Raw genomic sequence first — 21,146 nt, forward strand, 5'->3', positions numbered from 1 at the left:
TAAGAGTTACGGCCCATAGTGTGCATATCATCTAACATTAGGCGATTGTCTTTGTTGATGTTACTGATTTCCTATGTGAAAACACAATCAAGATTTATTAATTTGAACCACGTAAAATATTGAATAAGTATGTACTTTCTAATATCAATACAATAGGAAAGATGATAGCAAAAATCATGTAAATAGTCTATATCAAGCCTCATAACCCAAGCAAGACATAATCTATATCAGGCTATGAAAGTAAATAGTAGCACAAACATGATTATATTAAAAACAGCTCCTGAAAACAAAGGCGATCATAAAAACAATAAACTGAAATAGTGACTTTTTTTGTCATGAAACTAAGTCAATATTGCACAAAAACAGCTCAAAACCATATACATAATACATCAGCCTCTTTAGAATGCCAGTATTGCAAAAGCTCTCTAAATTGAGGTTCTAAAATTGTGTCTGGCTTATGAAACAATCGTAAAGCATCAGTGGGATATGCAGAGAAATATTTCTTCTTAGTAAAGCATTTATGAGCTTTCCAGCTTCCATTGATAGCCTGCATCACCCATTATCTTCCAGCTTCAGGAACCATATATTTTTCATAAACAAATCATGAAAATAAAACATTAGTATGTAACATGTATGTAGCATATGGAGGTCCAATTATTAACGAGGAATTAATTATGTAGAAAATGAAATCCAACAAAATGAATTATATTACTGCGTACTTGGACATACTCCCACATTTTGTCAAGTGTGGGTAGACTTGGAAAGTTAATATAATTTAGTGGTGCAAGTTCAGAATCCCTTGCCACAGTACCCAAGAATTGCTTGAACTCCTGAACAATTTCCCGTGAAACAATAACTTCACACTCGTCTCTTGTTCGTGCATGAACCTTGGGTAGAATTGTTGGACCTCGATGCCTTTTTCTGTTAGGAGCTTTTTCAGGTTCTGTTTCTGTGTACACATTTGTAAGAAACATGTTACAAGATAGAGGTTGCAAATACATCAACTAAATACTATTGTAACGAAAATGCAAACTGAATGAGGAGGTTCTTGGACAAACTGAATGAATTGGTGCCAGTTAAATAATAATAGGGTAGTAAGCTGCAGATATAGTTATTCGATGTTTTTGGCCTGTTTTTTTCGTTGAGAAGGTGTCAGGGTTGCTTTTTTTTTTTGTGTTTTTGAAAATCTATTTTGTGGAACAGGCTCCTACTCAATCTATCACAACTTTTTCATCTAATTCAGAGCCTTCTAGTGATAAAATCCCTGCTAGAGATGATAATGATACAAAGCATAGAACATCAGACGTATTAGAGGAAGACGGGGAAGAGGTTGAAAAAAACTGCAATATTTCCCTGAAGACTCATACCAAGAAGTCATCTAACAAGAAGTCACCTGACAAGAAGACAACTAAGAAACGATTGAAAGCTGGTGATGAAACAACTGCCAAAAGGATTAAAATAGAAAAAAGAGGTCTGTAAAACCCCCTAGTAGCTCCCATTATTGCTTTGCATTTGAGATGCAGTAATGGCTCTCTTATGCTTCTTCATCTTCAGGCAGGCTCTGTGAAGTTTGCTTATTTGCTCGCCTCTGATACAAATTTGTGTACTATTATTTAACAGGTACCAATTCATTCAGTTTGTGATATGTCATCAGATTACTGCTAACTTACGCAAATAACAGTAAAACCATAGTATGTTCTAAAGAAATTTAAGATTCACAGTAAAACCATAGTATCATATATGCATAATGTAACAGACTAATGAATAATATGATTAATTATTAAATAAAGCCATTTTGATAATTCCGAAAAAACTTGAAATCATCTCATTAGTCAATTAACCAAAATTCAGATAACACAAATTCAATTCAAGGGCAGCCAAATAACCAAATCTTTAGCAGAAAATTCAAAAAAAAATCCCCATGTAGATGGAAAACACATAAAACATGAGGAAAAAGGAAAGGAAAAACAGGAGGAAAAAAGAAAGGAAAAACAACTAAGGGATTGAACAAGAAGGAGCGGTAGCTAGGAAGGAAGTAAGAGAAAAACAATACCTTGCATTCCTTCCCTTCCATAGTTAGATAAAACTTCATCTTCTAATTCTTGATCACCCTCATATTCATCACCAACATCATCATCATTCTCATTTAGGGCATCCGCTTCATCATTCTCACTTAGTGCATCCGCATCATCATTATCATCCTCATTAAATGCAGCGCCACAAATCCTAGTGTTTCTTGTAAGAGAATCATTCAACGACTGATTACTTGCTACAAACGCTTCATTATTTTCTTTTTGCTTTTTCCGGAACTCGAGGTACGCTGACATGAAACCAGGAGAACAGAACGCTCGTTTTGATCCCTTCTTTTCTGAGATAACTTGCTCCTTCTTTTGGATGCATTGATCTTGAACTCTAGAAACCTTAAGTGAGAGAATGTTCTGAACTTCATCAACTGCATGCTTCTTACGGCTATTCACTTCCACAACATCAGCCATAGTTTTGGGGCGAAGTGATGATTTATTTACTTGCTTTGAAACCTATAAAACAAAAGGAAAATAAAGCATTACTAATTACATGTAAACCGTGACAAACAATAAAAACAGTCTGTATAAATGAAAAAATAGAAGTACACACCTGTTTATTGGCTTTTCTTTTTCCAGAAGTGAGATTGTCAGCCATAATGTTATCAGTTTCAACCTCATTTTCACCATCATATTCTGACGTAGAGTCATCATCCTCATTTTTTGGTGTACTATTCTGCATTGCACTTGGACAAAATAAGGCTTTTGTTTTGTCTTAAAGTATCTTATTAGCAAGAGATGCCGATCTTAGGGCTTCCATTCTTTCTGCATTGCATTTTAGTTTTTGAAGCCGTTGCAGCCCATATTCTGTAAGATGATTTTTGGAAGCAACAACTTTGGGTCTACTCCGTTTCATCTGGAAAAAAAATGGAAGTATGTTAATTTTGTATGTAAATACAATAAACTGAAACGAATTGCAATGTAAAATAAGCTCATTTATAACATATAGTGAAGTATTAAAAAAATGTATGTTAATACCATCTGAAAACTCTCTAGGAGGGATTTGAATAGCATAATACCACCCTTCTCTATTCAAATCTTCTACATAAAACACTTGATGTGCTTGATTTGCTAAGATAAAAGGTTCCTCTTTAGAAACGGTCTTATTCATATTAACCGTAATGAGCTCATCAACATCCTTTTCTGAGTGAAACCATTGACATCTAAATAAGACAACACTGAAATGACCATGACAGGATATCTCAATGATTTCAGTTATTGAACCAAAATAATTTACATTTCCCACAACAGGATTTTGATCTTTGGAGCTTGCAAAGCTATGTGTAGTGGTTGTTAGAGTGACACCACTGTTTTGAGTTACGCAGTTTGCATCTCGCTTCATGGTATGAAACCTATAGCCGTTAACTGAGTACCTTGTGTGCTTTTTGGCAACATGAGAGGGACCTTTTGATAACCACAAAATATGGTCCTGGATATTATCATGGCCTTCTTTAAGAATCAAATCAACTTTCTCCCTAAACCAATCCATGAAATCCTTGCTATGGTCTTGATCACTTTTCCATTTTCTTTTCCTTTTAGCACTTACACAAATCTTATGCTCACTGTAAAAATAAAATATTTATCTTACTAAGGCGACAGAATTTAGTATATATTACAACAACAACGACAATAATAATAATAATAATAATAATAATAATAAATAATAATAATAATAATAATAATAATAATAAACCTATGTTATGGTTACAAATCTTACCTTATATATTTCTCAACTTCTTCACAATCACAATTGAACAAGACATAATAACGATGCGCTTGTGCCCATGTAATGCGATCAATTATGTGTCTACGATTTTTTTTCTTTGAGGTCCTTCCTTTTCCTTTGATAGGACGTCCTACCTTAGGGAAAAATGATTTTGAGGTACCAAACTCATTAACTTCAGGTATGGCTTTGCTTGATCGTTTCAAAAATCTAGCTATGAAAGCAACACATTCTTTAACTTGGTATCCTTCTGCCATTGAGCCTTCTGGGCGAGCCTTGTTTCGAACATCTTGTATCATTTCATGAAGATTCATCTCAATTCCATACATACGCCTTGAACTCACAGGTCCACCCAACTTAATTTGATCTACTAAGTGTATGGGTAAATGTTCCATTATATTAAAAAAAAGCAGGTGGAAAAATCCACTCAAGTAGGCATAGAGTTTCAACTATCTCGGATTGCAATTTTCCAAGACCTCGAGGATCAATAGTTTTACTCCATATACCTTTGAAAAAAGCACAAAGTCTTATCAAAGGACTAGCAACATCTTTGGGTAATGTTGTCTTCACATCAATTGGAAGAAGATAATTCATCATTAAATGAGCATCGTGGCTTTTGTAGCCTGCTATTTTCCTTTCTCCAACTTGCACACAACGACTAAGGTTAGAAGCATAACCTTGAGGAAGCTTAGAATTTTTTATAACCTGGCAAAACTTACGCTTTTGCTCCAATGACATCCAAAAGCGAGATCTTGGAAATTCTTCACTACCATCTTCCAATTCTATTGGTTGGAGCTCTAGCATCAGATTAAGTTCTACCAAATCTCGACAAGCACTCACATTATCCTTGGTCTTCTAAGAAATGTCTAATAACGTCGCAATGACATTATCAAATACATCTTTCTCAATATGCATTACATCAAGATTATGGCGATTAGAGCAATGCTTCCAATATGGCAACTCAAAAAATATGGGTTTCTTTCTCCACGGAGTCGGATCATCCACATCACGCCTTGATTTCTTTTGCATCTTTCCTAATGCATTTGGAAAATCACGCAACATATTCTCAACATCAATTCCATTCAATGGAATAGGTTGACATCTTTCCTCAAGTTTTCCGTCAAAATTCCTCTTATCATGACAACAAGGGTGAGATGGATCCAAAAATTTACGATTTGACCTATACACATTCTTACCACTACAAGGCAACCACTCGGAATCTGTTTCGTAATGACATTCAAGGCATGCCAAGTATCCTTTTGTGCTCCACCCAGACAACATTGCATAACCTGGAAAATCACTCACGGTAGTCATCAATGATACATGCATGTTAAACCTTTGATTAGTCAAAGCATCATAAGTTTCCAACCCAAACTCCCACAAATCCTTTAAGTCCTTGATAAGTGGCTGCAAATATATGTCAATGTCATTGCCAGGGGAAGACGAACCGGGAATTAGTAAGGCTAGCATCAGATACTCGGGCTTCATAATCATCCAAGGAGGCAAGTTATAATTAATCAACATAACTAGCCATGTACTATGGACAATGCTCATTGAGTTGAACGGGCCTCTTATCATGACGCCAAGGGTGAGATGGATCCAAAAATTTACGATTTGACCTATACACATTCTTACCACTATAAGGCAACCACTCGGAATCTGTTTCGTAATAACATTCAGGGCATGCCAAGTATCCTTTTGTGCTCCACCCAGACAACATTGCATAACCTGGAAAATCACTCACGGTAGTCATTAATGATACATGCATGTCAAACCTTTGATTAGTCAAAGCATCATAAGTTTCCAACCCAAACTCCCACAAATCCCTTAAGTCCTTGATAAGTGGCTGCAAATATATGTCAATGTCATTGCCAGGGGAAGACGAACCGGGAATTAGTAAGGCTAGCATCAGATACTCGGGCTTCATAATCATCCAAGGAGGCAAGTTATAATTAATCAACATAACTGGCCATGTACTATGGACAATGCTCATTGAGTTGAATGGGCCAAATCCATCTGTGGCTAACCCAAGCCTCACATTGCGTGGGTCATCAGCAAACTTTGGATATAAAGAATCAAATTCCTTCCAAGCTTGACCATCAACTAGATGATGTAAAAGATGATCATTTTCACGCCCATTAGCATGCCAAGTCATATATCTTGTCGTCTCTTGACACATAAATAGTCGTTGAATCCTTTTCTTTATTAGAAAGTACCTAAGAATCTTTTGAGGAATCCTATACATCTTTCCATTTTCATTCTGTATGTCATTCTATGTGTCAGTTGATTTCCATCTTGGCGTCTCACAAACATGGCAGCTTTTTGCAATTTTAATGCTCTTCCCAGTATATCATGCAATCATTTGGGCATGCATCTATCTTAGTGTAATCCAACCCAAACACTTTCAAAACACCTTTTGCTTTATTAAAAGAAGCTGGCAGTTTTGCATCAGGTAACGCCTCCATTATAAGCTCCAATATATCTCCAAAAGCAGCATTAGTTAGCTAATGATCACACTTCAAAATAAAAAGTCGGATCATGAAGGAAAGTTTTGAATGATTTTTACAACCGACATACAATTCTTCCTCGCCCTCTTCAACTAACTTAAAAAACTTTTTTGCCTCGTCATTTGGCCCATTTGTAAAAGCATCACGTGCATCATGCAACAACCCTAATATGTCATCATTAAAATCATTTGGGTTTGACCCTTCATCATAATCCAAAATAGTTTGTTCCCTTTCAATGCTAATGTTGATCCCTAACTCTGATAATTTATCCGTTCGAGGAACAAAACCATTACAAATAAGGTGATCTCTCATAACACTTTCATGATGCCAAAAATGATAATGACAACTTTCACAAGGAAAACAAATTTGATTTCCTTGAGACTTAAAAGCAAAAGCCTTTTGTACATATTCATCTACTCCCCGCTCATATTTATCACTCCATTTGGCAAACATCCACCACTCTTTAGTTCCACTATCCATACTTTAGGATAAGAATTAAGAGGGTTACTTTAATTAATTTTTACTGTAAAAACATTTAATCAATTCACAAAGAATTAAGAGAGTTACTTTAATCAATTAGAAAGAACTGACAATAAAATCTGCTTTACAACCACTAGGAAGAAAGAGAACTACTCTAAAAATCTGAATACTTAAAACTAGTGTATTTCTACTGCCAAGGACAAATTTATCAAGTGTAATAAGCAAGGAGTATCAAAGTTATATTCATACAAATTTATGACCCACTTTACATTAATCTAGTAACAATGAAAAAGTAATGAGATATTAAAAAGAGGCAAGTGTAATTAGCAAGGAAAGTTAAAAAGCATTAAACTGATAATATTAGGGGAGAACCCATATCAAAGTATAATCATTCTTCTAGTATTTTAAGAGCCACCATCAAATAAACAATACAAATCAAGATAAACCATATTTTGCAGAAACTGCTTGCCTTAAATAGAAAACTTAAGAGGCATTTAGGTAATTATGATTTGGTGTAGTAGTTCGATTAATATATAAAAGAGTAGCTAAAACAAAGAGTTCATATACCCTAATTTAGGGACTTCATTTCCATTCTGATAAGGCAGGCAACTTATGGGACAAAAGCTCTCCGGTCTAAACATAGAGGAGCTGCAATCTCTAGAAGAGCAACTAGAAATGAATCTTCGAGGGGTTCGTATGAAAAAGGCAAGAAACTCGTTACTTGAGAGTCTAAGTAGCTAGTTAACTTCAGTTTCAGTATGAAAATTAGTTGTCTTAATTTACTGAACAATGCATCCTACCAATGCAGGAACAAATCCTTACAAATGAGATTCGAGAGCTTAACCACAAGGTCCTTTACAAGATTATTACCTTCCTTTTATATTCTTAACAGAAAAGATGACAACAAAATCTTACTATATATGTTAGTTCTATTACCATTTCCTTTTTAAGGGGGAATATCATTCAGCAGGAAAATATGGAGCTATGCGAAAAGGTAAACCTTATGCGTCAAGAAAACACCGACATGTGTAAGAAGGTACGAGACCCTATGACAATCAAAAGAAAACATGATCTGCATAAGTTACTTGTTCTGTTTCCATTATAATTTGTACAGACTTATATGAGATAGATTGTTGGCTTGTCTAAGCTAATCAGCTTATTACCTTTCCCAGCTCTATAGTATGGGAAACGCGACTGAAGTCAGCAGCAATTCCTTGATGCTTGGGTATTCAGACCCTTCTCATGCGAATTACGTATTCAGACCCAGCCTTCTAAGCCTCTTTTAAAGCCCTCAGTGCAGCTATTATTCACACACACATATGCAATGATACACATCTAAAGATTGAATAACAGTAATTTCCAATAATTATTTCTGTTAAATCTAAAGGCTTTGGGTGACTTCTATAACTAAATACTAAATAGGATAGCACATTAGAGTAAAAATGCCTAACCCATCAATGTCAGGATAGTAAAGACTACTAGCCAAATAAGGGTTGACTTGTTTGACATTGCAAAACGAAGGATAGACAAAAACAAGAACAAGTAACTAATGAATGGAGATTTAACCATAAACGGAGGACACATATTACACACCAAATAGACTAGAGTATAGGCAACGAAAAACAAGGAAAACATAAAAATACGTGAAGGACATTTGGATATACTTGAGTAAAAACTATAAATAAAGTTGGCTATATAAATAGTTTCTGACAATTTAGAGATCCAAGTTACTGACTATTACATGAAAGACAAATAAAAACAATGGGACAAAAGAAGCACAATCAATATAGAAAACATAACTTATAATATTCATTAGCCTCTCATAAGCAGCACATCAAAAAAGAACTGCCAGGAAACGCAAAAAACAGAGAGGAAAGTAGACTTAAAGCATAATTACATAAGAATTTCATATATATTGTAAGTAGGAAACAAATACTTGAAATGTATTCTAAAAAGTTTAAAACAGGTTATACTATTTCCCTTTCTTGTTACAAATTTTATTGAAAGTTAGAAGATTGCAAATGGAATTTGGAGACAAATTTGCAACATAAACACACTACGGTGATATCATTAATAATTAGTCTCTGCCTAGCTCAGTTTGCACTTTGCAAAAATAAGTTCTGTAGCTACTACAAACTATTGACGAAAATAAGATTCAAAAACAGCTAACAAAATATGAATTCAAGAAACTAATGTCATCTTCATACAAGATACAACCCATAATTTTCTAAACTTCCCAACAAAAAAGTCATAAACAGCCATAAATGCCCACGACAAGTTTTCCACTGTATCTGACTACACTATTTACACTATGGATTTTCTGCACGGATATACCCCAATGACCTTACAGCAAAAGCTATGGCGTGGAGACGCTAGAAAATAGTAATACAATTACGAGGGCCTCGATATAATTTCAGATATATTGTAAGTAGGAAACAAATACTTGAAATGTATTCTAAAAAGTTTAAAACAGGTTATACTATTTCCCTTTCTTGTTACAAATTTTATTAAAAGTTAGAAGAATGCAAATGGAATTTGGTATGCATTGAATACCAATCTAAGAGTTTTAAAACCAATGAAAACTTTGTATACAACTATATATTCAATCAAGGGATGTTTTGATCTAGATTGATGAACAGACTGAGTTGTATACACATTCAATTATGAAAAAAGAAATTTCGGCCACCCCAAAAATAAATAGTCAAAAACTTAGATCACTAAAGTCTTACCCCATGAACCAAATCAGCCACCCCAAATCAATATATCTTCTTAATATCCATTTATATGAAATTCCCCCAAAAAAACCCCATTAGACTACTCAAATACAATATTCAATACTTCTAGGTTTCAAAAATAATAAAATAAAAAAATCAATTTTGCAAAACAAAACCCATTAGCCGTTTAATTCCAAGAGTTACCAGAGCAGAAACTTCATCTTCAATGGCATCACATACAAATTCCCAAACACAAAAGCAAAAACTTCAAATTTAATTAACCCAAAACGAAAATTCGTTGAATACCTTGAAGCGAATTTCGATCAATCAGCTCAAGGAAGGGACATGCAAGATGAAATTGAGACCGCCTGTGCCGCTATCAGCCACCACCGCCTGACTGCCGCTTTCAGCCACCACCGCCGGAGTGCCGCCTTCGTTTTTTCTTTGCTTATTTTCCTCTAAGAATTTTGGAGTATTTTTTTCGTGATTTTCGTCTCAAAATCTATAAGTATTTTTGGAGAATTGAAGCTATAGGATCTGAGAAGATGGGGAAAATGGTACTGTGAAAATGGTGAGAAATTGACAATGGGGAAAATGGAGAAAAAAGGGAATTGAAAGGTACTGTATGTGAGAATTGAGAATAGAGGGAAGCAAATTCTTCCACGTGTTGTTCAAAATATTTGGTGAAAAAAATAGAGGGAAGAAATGCGCGCTTCATTCGTTCTATATTTTTTCACGATACAACACATACCGTTGTAATAGCTCTCATTTTTGTTAAAATAGCTAGGCTATTGCAACGGTTTTTTACAGCCGTGGCAATAGCTATACCTCTAAGAACATTAGTGTTAAATTCGTGGCAATAGCCTACTCGATTGCAACGGAAATTAGAATACCGTTGTATTAGCCTTTATTAGGCCGTTGCATTTGGTCAAAAATGTAGTAGTGTCTAAAATAAATTGCAATTCTTTTTTTTTAATTGGCTAAAATATAACATTTTCCTATGTGACGCTCTAAAATTAATCTTATGTGGCATAATCCTTTTGTAGCTTATTAAAATTATTAATCCTACGTGGCAATTATTTTTATTAAATCCTACCTACCGCTTTAAAAATAAAAAAAATAAAACTAATCTTACGTGGCAAAATCTTATTGTAGCGTTTTAAAAATATTAATCCTAAGTGGCGCTCTAATAGTTTTTTAAATAAAATCTTACGTGGCGCTCTAAAAACTCGGGTATATATATGCGCGGATGGTTGATAAGATTTAGGATAAACTTTTGGCATGAATATCAAATACGGTCATATAATCCCTTTTGATAATTTATATAGAAGGGTAATTTTTGTAGTTTTGTTTCTAAATAGATATCTATGTTATTATTGACTTGAAATTATTTTTATTGAACTTAAATTATTTTTATTGAAGTGAAAGTATTTTTAGCAAACAAAAAACTGATTAGAACTTATTTTTACATATTCTTTATTTTATTGAATAATTAAATATACCTATGTTATTATTAACTTGAAATTATTTTTATTGAATTTAAATTACTTTTACTGAACTGAAAGTATTTTTTACAAATATTCACTATTAATTTTTAAAATAAATTAATGTATTATAAATGAATCTTATTTTAAAGAACTTTTTAAAACGAATTTGATGATGGAAATAGAACCGAGATATAAGATTTTTATTAAAAGTTATGATTAATTTTGTGTATATATATAAAATATTAGAAATATATCGACAATAAAACTCTATACAACAATTTTATCTTAAAAAATCTATCCAAAATTCGCTTATTTAGCATCATATGTGTCACAATAATACCTTGTTTTCGCCAACGTGGCGCGACACTTGGCGAAAAACTAGAATACCAAGTGTCGCTGTCTCGTGGCCTGGCTGCGAGACCGGCTTTATTTATTAGTGATATATGATTATATTTGTTTATAATCTATAATCTCGTGCAATGTATTTCTACTATCAACTTTAAATTGATATAAGATATTTATCGAGACATAGCTAATTTATAATTTGATAGTGTTTAATCTTATAGATTTGCATAAAAATACAATTAAAATTTTATCCATTTAGGAAATCAGAATAATCCTTAATGAAAGACAATCCTATTAAATAGTCAGTATGAAGTGATTTTTCTTTTTCCTTAAAAGAAAAGGTAAACAGGAAGTTAGAATAGTTTTCTCTCAAAGTCTAATTGTAAAATCCTTATACTTAGGGGCCGTTTGGTTGGGGGTATTTAACAAAAAGAATGGGAATTGACGGGAATCATTCCCTTTGTTGTTGTTTGTTAGGCCACTTTTCCATTTCCCCTTTCCCCCTTCATTCCCCCAAATCCCTCCAAGTTCATTCCCCACCCCCCCCCCCCAAGGTATTTCCATTCCATTCCTTGGCCACCACCACACCACCATACCACCACCCTCCTACCTACACACATCACCAAAAAACTGCACCACCGCCTACCCTTCGTCGCACCTCCTCCACCCCTCGCCGGCCATCCCCTCAACTCCACCACCCCTCGTCGGCCATCCCCTCAACTCCCTCGAAAAAATTCCCTAATCTCGGCCATCCCCACATCTCACTAGTCATCGCCCCTCCCTAACCCTTCGCCGCCCCTTGAAACTACCTTCCCTCCCTGGAAAACCTTCCCCACACCCACGCATAGCCCTTGAAAACACCCCCCCTCTCCTCGAAAAGGCCACCCCAACCCTAGAAACCCTTCTAAGTCGACCACCGTGTAGTTGGAGGGGTTAGGTCTGAGGGGCGAGGGGTTAGGGATGGGCGGCGAGGGGTAGGGATGGGGGTTAGGGTTCTGTCCAGCCACCACAACCTTCGAAAACGCGGTGAGGGTGTGTGGGTGTGGTGGTGGTGAATCTAGTGATTCCCATTGTTTTTTTACAACCAAACAACATACTACATTTGAGGGATTTTCATTCTATTCCATTTCATTCCCTTTGTTCATTCCATTCTGTTTACCCCGTGCAAACCAAACGACCCCTTAGTGTGATGTTAGAAATACCTAAAATAAAAATCTAAAATTTATTTAAATGCTTTCTATATGTACTCTCATATTCAATTGTTATTTTCAGTGTTCGTGAGTGAATTCATTTTTATTCGACATATGTAGATTGGTGATAAAAAATAAAAAATAAAAAAAATAAAAAATAAAAAAAAGCCTAAGTAAGGCATACTCCCTCTACATCTGACTAACTTCCGTAAACTATAACATATATCTTTTCACAAGATATTTTCCAGAATATGATCACAAATTCACAATATAATATCACAATAATATCTTTTTATTTCATCCTATCTTAATACTAGTCCTAGTATAAGAAAATATTTATATATGTATGTACTTCGTAAGTTTTTGTAACATGAAATAATTTTTGTAACATAACACGTCTTTGCAGGTTGAAAATTAAAGAAAATGGGCTCAACCGTGTTTGGAACTCCAGTTACCACGGCAACCTTGAGAGCGATGCCTGAATATCAAGGCAAGAACTCGATCACCCAGCAAGACCGAGCAAAGGTTGCACTAGAAAAGGTGAACGCCGAGGGCAAAGCCGTGGATGCTCGACACTACGTGGAGAAGCTGCAGTGTCGATTTGGGGACGATGTTGTGAGCATAATGTGTCTGATCTACAATGCGACTGGACTGGAAGGGACGTGTTTGCTAGTCTGCGTACCCGGTGATCATTGCGAATGGGCAGTGGGGTGCGTTCTTGCACGGTCAATACTATAACCAGGAAAAGAGTTCAAGAGCCGGCATTGTATACTCTGCCTTCAACAATCAAGGCAAGGAGCAACACTGGTTCATGGGATTTTCTAACACTTTTTCAAGCCCCACCAATCAGGTATATAGTTTTTTACTATCATATACTAGTATAGTATTTACTTCATATTATTGACATAATTTGTCTAAGTGTAATATTAATGAACAATTGAACAACTCGATCACATATTCACATGCTCAGCTAAAACGTACCAAATACATGCAAGCTAGTTTGTTAAATATAAGTACGGGTACTCAGAGCATAATCTTTAATCTTTAGCCTTATTTTTCTCGCTTTTTGGCTTGCATAACGGACTATGTATACACCAATTGACTTATTTGGCTAGTGATTTGTTTTTTTTTTTTTTTTTTTTTTTGACGGTATTTGGCTAGTGATTTTACAATGGAAATTGAATCCTCTTGTAACGTTGAAGATTTTGTTATAGGTGTATACTGAAATTCGCGAAGCAGGGCACTATGAGCAGGCAGAGAGGGTAGGAATATGGCAAGCTCTTGACAACAAGCTGAGTAAGGGGAAATTGGTGAATAAGGCCTGCGAAGAAGGGGGATACATAAGTGGCTCCATTGGCAACACTTCAAAACCCATATTCGAGGTGATTATGACTCTGCCTAAACCTAAATAAATTGTGTATGCTGCACTATTGCATATCACATTATCACCTAAGTAATGACTACTTCTGCTACAATGCATACTTGAAGCTTTGGGATCAAACAAGGCCTTTTTTTTATTCAGTTTGTTTGTTGGTTTTTATGCTGATGTTTCTGTCATATATATAACTCACCTATGAGCTGGGTTTTCCTTCCTGTACCATATAATTAAAATTTCCTTTCTTTTGGTTTGATATATGCAATTGCTGTAATCCTGTATAAAAAATAATCTGACATCTATTAGAAGTATTACGACAATCAAACCCTGCTAAAGGCATCAAAATGACTTCTTTTTATGTAAAAAAACACAACTTCGTTTACTACTCTTTACCTATTATATCAGTATACTATATTCTTCGAGATAAAAGTTTAATTTGCACACATTTCAACCTTGGAGACGCTCCAAAGCATTGAGATATAGCGCTACATAATTTCCTTCTGTGTAATCCCCAACATATGTAATATTCATGTAACACATCATGAGAAATAATTGGTAATTGCTCGCAAAAAGGAAAGATGATTTATCGCCAGATATGCTTTAACCCTAGACACCATCACCAGAGACAACCCCATGGCATATTAAACAACAGATTTATAAGCTGATTCTGACCTGCATTTAGAGCAATTATAGCTTTTGATGTTATTATCCGGAGTTGTTCTAAGGCAGATACCATGGAACAACTTCCTGCAAACATTGCAGACGACCCGGACGGCAGAACATGTCTGAATACATGTCCACTCCAGAATACACCAATGGTTTAGGGTTTAAGAAGGGCAGTACGTTTCGCCATAAAGGCTCAAAGATTTCTGCTAATACAAATTACAACAAGAGGGATTTGTATGTTTAAATTTAAGTCAACAATTAACAACCTATGTTACAACTCTTAGCAACAACCGAGCAATAAATAATATTGTACTAGTATTAAAGTCGATCTCTCAAAAGGAAAACTAAAGAATTCCAAGTTTGATCAGCGACACTGGATTACATATATACGTTAGATGTTTCTATTGTAATCATCCTTATAATGACTACCAATATACTTAATTTTCATTATAAGGCTGTTGCAAACTTGCAATAGACCATCCCTTAAAATCTAATTCTATCGGAACTGAGCTGTGTGGAAGGTACTCCCAATTTTTTAAAGTATAAAGTACCTCACTTCTCAAAAACGGTCGTTTTTATCAATGCTCCATTTTCAAATTTAGAAACCCAACTTACATTTTATATGGAGTATAATTTTCTCTTTTTCTTGTAACCTCACTATTATTTTATAACATTATTTCCTTTCACATTATATCTATTGATTCCCTATTTTAATTTCTCTCTCTTACTTTTTAAAATTGTTTATTACTAACCATACTCATTTATATACGTAATATTACTTTACTCTTTTGCCTAAAACTCTATATGCACCTCAAAAGAACACTTTATATAACAACGGAGGGAGTAAGGGATAAAGGAGAACCATACTCTAGTGCCATCTGTTTGACTTTTTCAATGCAAAGATAATAAAATTACTTTCCAAAAAAAACAGGTGGATAAAATCAAAATCGGGTAAAATAAGTCAGATTGGGCTAATTCATTTCTCAATTTGTCACGGCCTAACCATATAAACCGGAGAAAAGGATCATTTGACCAGATTTCAACTTTTTAAATGAAAAAAAAATCAGAGCTTAGGGTTTTTCACAAAATAGCAAAAATGTCGGATCTTCCGACGCCATTGATATCCAAAATACTCTCAAAATTACCAGTCAAATCCCTTCTACGCTTCCGTTGCGTATCCAAATCATGGAAAACCCTAATCGACAGTCCATATTTTATCAAAATTCATCTCCAAAATTCCCAGAAAAACACCACTAATCATTCAATCATCTTCCGAGATTGTTATCTCTATTCTGTGGAATTTCCTGCGCTTAATCAAGCCATTGTCATCAACCACCCATTGAAATGTGATCATTACGGTACTGAAATTGTGGGTTCTTGCAATGGATTGCTTTGTTTGTCGAATGGGGAAGAAGATGGTTTGGATGGTACCATTATATACAACCCGGCGACGAAGGAACACCGGCAATTTCCCGTTTCGCCTATCGAATTCCCGAATGATATCCTTCCGAGTATTGAGCGGTTAGTATATGGGTTAGGTTATGATCATGTTCATGATGATTATAAATTGGTTAGGGTTATTCAATTCTATTGTGGTGACCCGGATTTTTTCGATAGCGAAGTGAAGGTTTATAGCTTAAAGGAAAATTCTTGGAGAAGGATTAAGGATTTTCCTAAGGAATATTACCTTTCTTATAAAAGGGTATGGGGGGTTTATGTTAATGGGTGTTTACATTGGGTGGTGACTGGTGAGCAAGAACCCCGAATCGAATGGTTCTAAATACATCGTGGCGTTCGATTTGGGTTCGGAGAAGCTTAGGTTTGTGCCGAAGCCTAAGCCATTGTGTGGTGAGTGTCATATCAATGTGGAAGTATTCCGCGGGTGCTTGGGTTTGTTGTGCAATCATTTTCCTATTAGGAGTAATTTTTGGATTATGGAGCAGTATGGAGTGCAGAGTTCTTGGACAAAGTTGTTTTCGTTTGATCAACAGGGGAGTGTTTTAGGTTCGTTTGAGTATGTGAGGCCTATAGCTTGGTCGAAGGATGGTTCGAGTGTGTTGCTTGATAAAGACATGACTAGCTTGTTTTGGTATAATTTGAGGACTAAAAGAGCCAAGAGAGTGAATGTTACTGATATGCCAGATTCAATCGAGGCGCAAATGATAGTGGAAAGTCTTGTTCCTCTGAAGAGGTATATGTAGCCACATTGAATTTTTTGTGTAGCCTTTTATGTTTATCTTGAATAATGTATGTTGCTTGAGATTGATTACTGTAATTGCTTTTCATGTTTGCTACATGTTTATATTTATTTAAATTGTTAGCTGACTTAATCATGGTGTATTGTTGATAACTAATTGTCATTGAGATTGGTTTCAAATTTAGCAATATTTAAGCAGACTAGATGGATCTCCACAATTTCAAATTATTCCTTATTCTGTCTATTTGTGTAACCATAGCTTAGGTCCTAGGAGTTAAGATTGTAAAGTTATTATGTTATTATTGATTAATCTGCAGCACACCCAAAAAATTATTGTCAACTCTGATGCAATGGTTTGGTTTAGTAGGATAATAGGAAGTAGGAATTATTTGTGGATCTGAGTGTTAAGTGTTCGTCTTCTTGAAGTTAGCCCTTCACAGCTGTCTACTCTGGGCTATATCCAGCTTTCTATTTTAAATTAGGCGTCATTAAAGTTTGCCGACATGTTGCTGATAAAAGTTTTTATTTTTCATGAATGAATGTTTTCGGATACATTAGCCTGCACTATGGTAGTTTAATATAGGTTCAAGATATTAATAACAAACAGGAAATATGAGTTAAGGGACATTCTTAGCTAATTGGTGTAGACATATCCATTGTTGATGTCTTAGAGCCATGCTTGCTAGTTGCTATACAAGTTGTTTTCTTGATGTTTAACGGGAAATTAATTAAGTTCCTTAAGTATTTATAGATTAAGTAGACAAAAGAAAAAATGTTCTTTTATTTGTTTTTTTTTTTATGGAAAACTACTATTTTCTTTTTGGTAGTGCCATTCTTTGCAAGCTCATCCTGACTACACGTTTTTCATTTTAATGCCAAATGAACAATCTTGTTTCTAGTTTGTTTGAGAAATAAAAGTGATCAATCGACTTGTGTTAAAAAAAATTCAGCATCATCTTTTTTTCTTTTTGTGGATGATCACACGGAATAATCAAATTTGGTTCATGTAAGCCGACCCCACTTATGGGATTAAGGCTTTGATTGATTGATTGATCTTTTTTTCTTTTTTCAGTTTACTTCCTTAGCTATATGTAGTTATGTACCTCAGTAATGATGCTGAAGCTTTGGTTTTATCAATTATTTAATTAATTGGTGACCTTTGTCTATTACTATTATGTTGATGTGTTGCAGAAATGAGCAATCGGGACAGGCCAATAGTCAGTTATCATCACTACCATTAACTTTGCTACTTGATATATTCTCTCGTCTTCCTGCGGAGACTCTTTTGCAGCTTACATATGTTTGCAAGGAATGGAATAGTCTTATTAATGACCCCGAGTTTGCTAAAATGCATCTTAAAGATGCTGGAAAAAGAAACGACAACTTGTACTTCATTCTTAGAAGGGAGATGCTACATTTGATTGATTTTAACCTGCTAAATAAAGCAGTACAGATCAATCATCCCCTAGTGTGCGCTAAGGGATGGACTGATGTCTTAGGGTCATGTAATGGTTTGCTCTGTTTATATAATGAAGATGAAGACCTCGCTATCTGGAATCCATTAACTGGAAGATGTCACAAAATACCCATTACAAAGTACCAGTCTACAGAGGGTTCCAATGGCTTCACCACTTTCATCCATGGATTTGGCTATGCTCCTATTAATGATGATTACAAGGTTGTTCGGATCTTGGAGATGTACTCGTACAACAACAATCGGCGTCATGACTACTTTGATGATTATATTTCTGATTCTGATAGTGATACTTCTGCCTCTGAAGTCCAAGTTTACAGTTTGAAAGCCAAATGCTGGAAAAGTATCAAATCTTTCCCTTTGAGCCTATGTTATCCTTGTTCAGGGGTCCTTGCAAATGGAGCATTACATTGGGTTGCGAATAAAAATCATGATTCGGATAATATTTATGAAAGTATTCTGTCCTTTGATCTTGGGTTAGAAGAATGCAGAGTAGTGCCACAACCTAATTATGATGACATATATTTCCACAGGACTTTATGGGTATTAGGAGGCTCTCTTTGCATAATTTGCCAATACCCTAGACGTGGTGTCGATATATGGGTGATGAAGGATTATGAGATGAATACTTGGAGCAAACTTATTTCCATTACTCAGCCAAAACCTATAAGGACCTTTGAGTATATCAAGCCATTGGCATATTCAAAGAATTGTACTGAAGTTCTACTGGATCTTGACTATAAAAAGCTTGTTTGGTTTAACATGAAAAAAAAGACAATCAGGCATGTCAGTATCATTGGCCTGCCGGAGTCATTTGATTCAGAGGTTTTTACTACAAGCCTTATTGATCCTAACAACCTGATTCCAAGGCAATTGAAGGTATTGGGTCAATCCATCTATTCCTTTGCAGCCTTTCCTAAGAAGTTGGTTTCTCATATCCTTCGCTATCTCCCTGTTAAGACCCTTCTGCAGGCTCAGTATGTCAGCAAAACATGGTACAAGATCATTAATGACCCAGAGTTTATTAAGATGCAGCTTGAAGTGTCTAGCAATTCCAACAGTAGCTCGTTGCTCATTTTTAGTGGGGAAAAACTTCTTTCTTTAGATTATCAACTGTTTGATAAAGCTGTTGAGATTGATCACCCAAGTGTTGGAAAATCAACTGATGTTGTGGGCTCTTCGAATGGATTGGTCTGCTTATACAAGGATGGAGATATTGCTTTATTGAATCCATGGACTGGAAAATATGAGAGCTTACTTTCTTCTAACTTCCAGTTCCATGCTTCTAGCGCTTTGCAGTGTTGGTTGATTCATGGATTTGGCTATGATCCCAGTAGTGATGACTACAAAGTAGTCTGTATTTTGCAGCTGCACAATAGTTTGAGTGGTGGTAGTGTTCACTCTGAAATTCAAGCTTATAGCCTGAGAACCAAGTGTTGGGGAAAGATTAAACAGTTTCCATACATCATTTGTCATCCATGCTCGGGTGTTCTTGCTAGTGGCGCGTTGCACTGGGTGGCACATCAAAATCCTGAATTGTACAGCACCTCAAAATTGCTTATAGCTCTTGATATTGGATCTGAGAAATGCAGGGTGGTGACACAGCCAAGTTATGTTGATACAGATTTTCACTTGAGTTTGGGATCATTAAAAGGGTGTCTTAGCTTGCTATGTCATTACCCTCGACAAAGTGTAGACATCTGGTTAATGACTGAATATGGAACAGAGTCATGGACAAAACTTTTCACCATTTCACAGCCAAAAATAATCAAAAACTTTAAGTACCTGAAGCCGTTGGGATATTCAAACAACGGGGCTGAAGTTCTGTTGGAACAAGATAATGAAAAGCTTCTCTGGTTCAACTTGGTGAAAAAGAAAGTCAGATACCTCAATGTCCGAGGTCTACCAAAGTCTTTTGAGACAGTGATGTGCTCTGGAAGTCTTGTTCAGATTGGTAACCCTCCTAGAATTTTCCATGAGAAGCATGAGCAAGCACTGAGCAAATCTCAGAATGGCCAGGATAAAGTGAGGTACAACTTCTATCATCTCCCTGCTTTAGAAACACTGAACTTATTCGTCAATCTTATAATCAAATGTAAAAGCTCTTGTACCCCTTTTCATTGAAATATGACTATGTTGGTTTTTTTCAGGAAAAATATGGATGGTTTTTTATCTAAGGGATTCAAGTTGAAGCTTTGAAAAAAGAAAGATACCAAGGTTAGAGTTTTAATTCGGTCCTGTTCTAAAGAAAATAAGTTTTACTTTGCTCTCCATCGTCTCAACTCTCAAATTACTGTGCTGGAATAGGTGTATATTTTTCTTTTGCCAATCTTGCTTCTGTTATGTCTTTGACATTACATTCCTTGATGTCCAGTTAATTGCGCCTCATGCATGATTCTGCTTTCTGTTGTTCTGCAGGATAGCTGCTAAATTCAAGAAAGTTTTCTGAAGAATTGGAAGGAATGAACAATATGTTCTCTAAAAAAAAACTACAATCTTTTTTCTTTTTAGGTTTTGAACAAGAACTTTGTTAAAATAAGTAGACTTCCAAACTAGGCGGCATTGAACTTTTCACATGTGATGTGCATGTGATATGCCATCTCCTTTTTGCTTGAATATTGGATACTTTTTTTTGTTTTTTAATTGATTCCAAGAATAATTTAGGTTATTATGCTCATGTTTTTCTCGTTCTTTGGTTGATTGAATTTCCTGATTTTTACTAACAAATTCGCAGCATGTCTTGCTGCCTTGCTAAATTGTTGCACCTGTTTGTGTTAACATAAGCCCTGAAATTAATTTCTTGCTATGCTTATGAATGTACTTCGTACTATACAGCAGATTTAATCTTATGCATAGCATAAGCATTTGCAACTAGCAATGTTATTAGCTTATGTTCAATGAGGAGTA

At 35.3% G+C, this 21,146-nt stretch overlaps 3 protein-coding genes across 7 annotated transcripts; 2 read left to right on the forward strand and 1 right to left on the reverse strand.

Moving 5' to 3' along the window:
• Positions 1 to 202: 202 nt before the first annotated feature.
• Positions 203 to 10,216, reverse strand: LOC110687251 (protein PFC0760c-like). 5 transcript variants are annotated; one of them, XM_021863872.1, is made up of 5 exons: positions 9,812 to 10,216; positions 2,635 to 2,937; positions 2,054 to 2,537; positions 720 to 949; positions 203 to 547 (listed from the first exon to the last, which is right to left on the reverse strand). In XM_021863872.1, exons 2-5 carry the CDS (start codon positions 2,761 to 2,763, stop codon positions 368 to 370), a joined length of 1,023 nt encoding a protein of 340 aa, XP_021719564.1. In that variant the 5' UTR covers positions 2,764 to 2,937; positions 9,812 to 10,216; the 3' UTR covers positions 203 to 367. The 5 variants fall into 5 exon arrangements, with proteins under 5 accessions (XP_021719564.1, XP_021719565.1, XP_021719569.1 ...); XM_021863873.1 differs by lacking the exon at positions 9,812 to 10,216 and adding an exon at positions 3,060 to 3,157; XM_021863877.1 differs by having other exon boundaries at positions 454 to 570; positions 9,812 to 10,214.
• A 2,734-nt stretch (positions 10,217 to 12,950) lies between these two features.
• On the forward strand, positions 12,951 to 14,037 carry LOC110687074 (23 kDa jasmonate-induced protein-like). Its single transcript, XM_021863702.1, is given in 3 exon segments — positions 12,951 to 13,174; positions 13,176 to 13,377; positions 13,742 to 14,037. Coding segments are annotated over 3 exon segments (624 nt in total). The 3' UTR covers positions 13,940 to 14,037.
• A 1,484-nt stretch (positions 14,038 to 15,521) lies between these two features.
• LOC110687252 lies at positions 15,522 to 20,922 on the forward strand. The gene is given in 5 exon segments (XM_021863878.1): positions 15,522 to 16,306; positions 16,308 to 16,759; positions 17,957 to 20,269; positions 20,390 to 20,456; positions 20,658 to 20,922. Coding segments are annotated over 4 exon segments (3,501 nt in total). The 5' UTR covers positions 15,522 to 15,619; the 3' UTR covers positions 20,439 to 20,456; positions 20,658 to 20,922.
• Positions 20,923 to 21,146: the final 224 nt, after the last annotated feature.

This window comes from Chenopodium quinoa, unplaced genomic scaffold, assembly GCF_001683475.1.
Source record: "Chenopodium quinoa cultivar QQ74 unplaced genomic scaffold, ASM168347v1, whole genome shotgun sequence".
Taxonomy (NCBI): Eukaryota; Viridiplantae; Streptophyta; class Magnoliopsida; order Caryophyllales; family Amaranthaceae; genus Chenopodium; species Chenopodium quinoa.

Coding starts and splice junctions, on each gene's coding strand:
- LOC110687251 (XM_021863872.1), bottom strand. CDS start 2,763: ATGCAGAATAGTACACCAAAAAATGAGGATGATGACTCTACGTCAGAA. Junction 2,538..2,634: donor AAAGAAAAGCCAATAAACAG/GTGTGTACTTCT, acceptor TTTGTTTTATAG/GTTTCAAAGCAAGTAAATAA. Junction 950..2,053: donor TGGAAGGGAAGGAATGCAAG/GTATTGTTTTTC, acceptor ATGTGTACACAG/AAACAGAACCTGAAAAAGCT.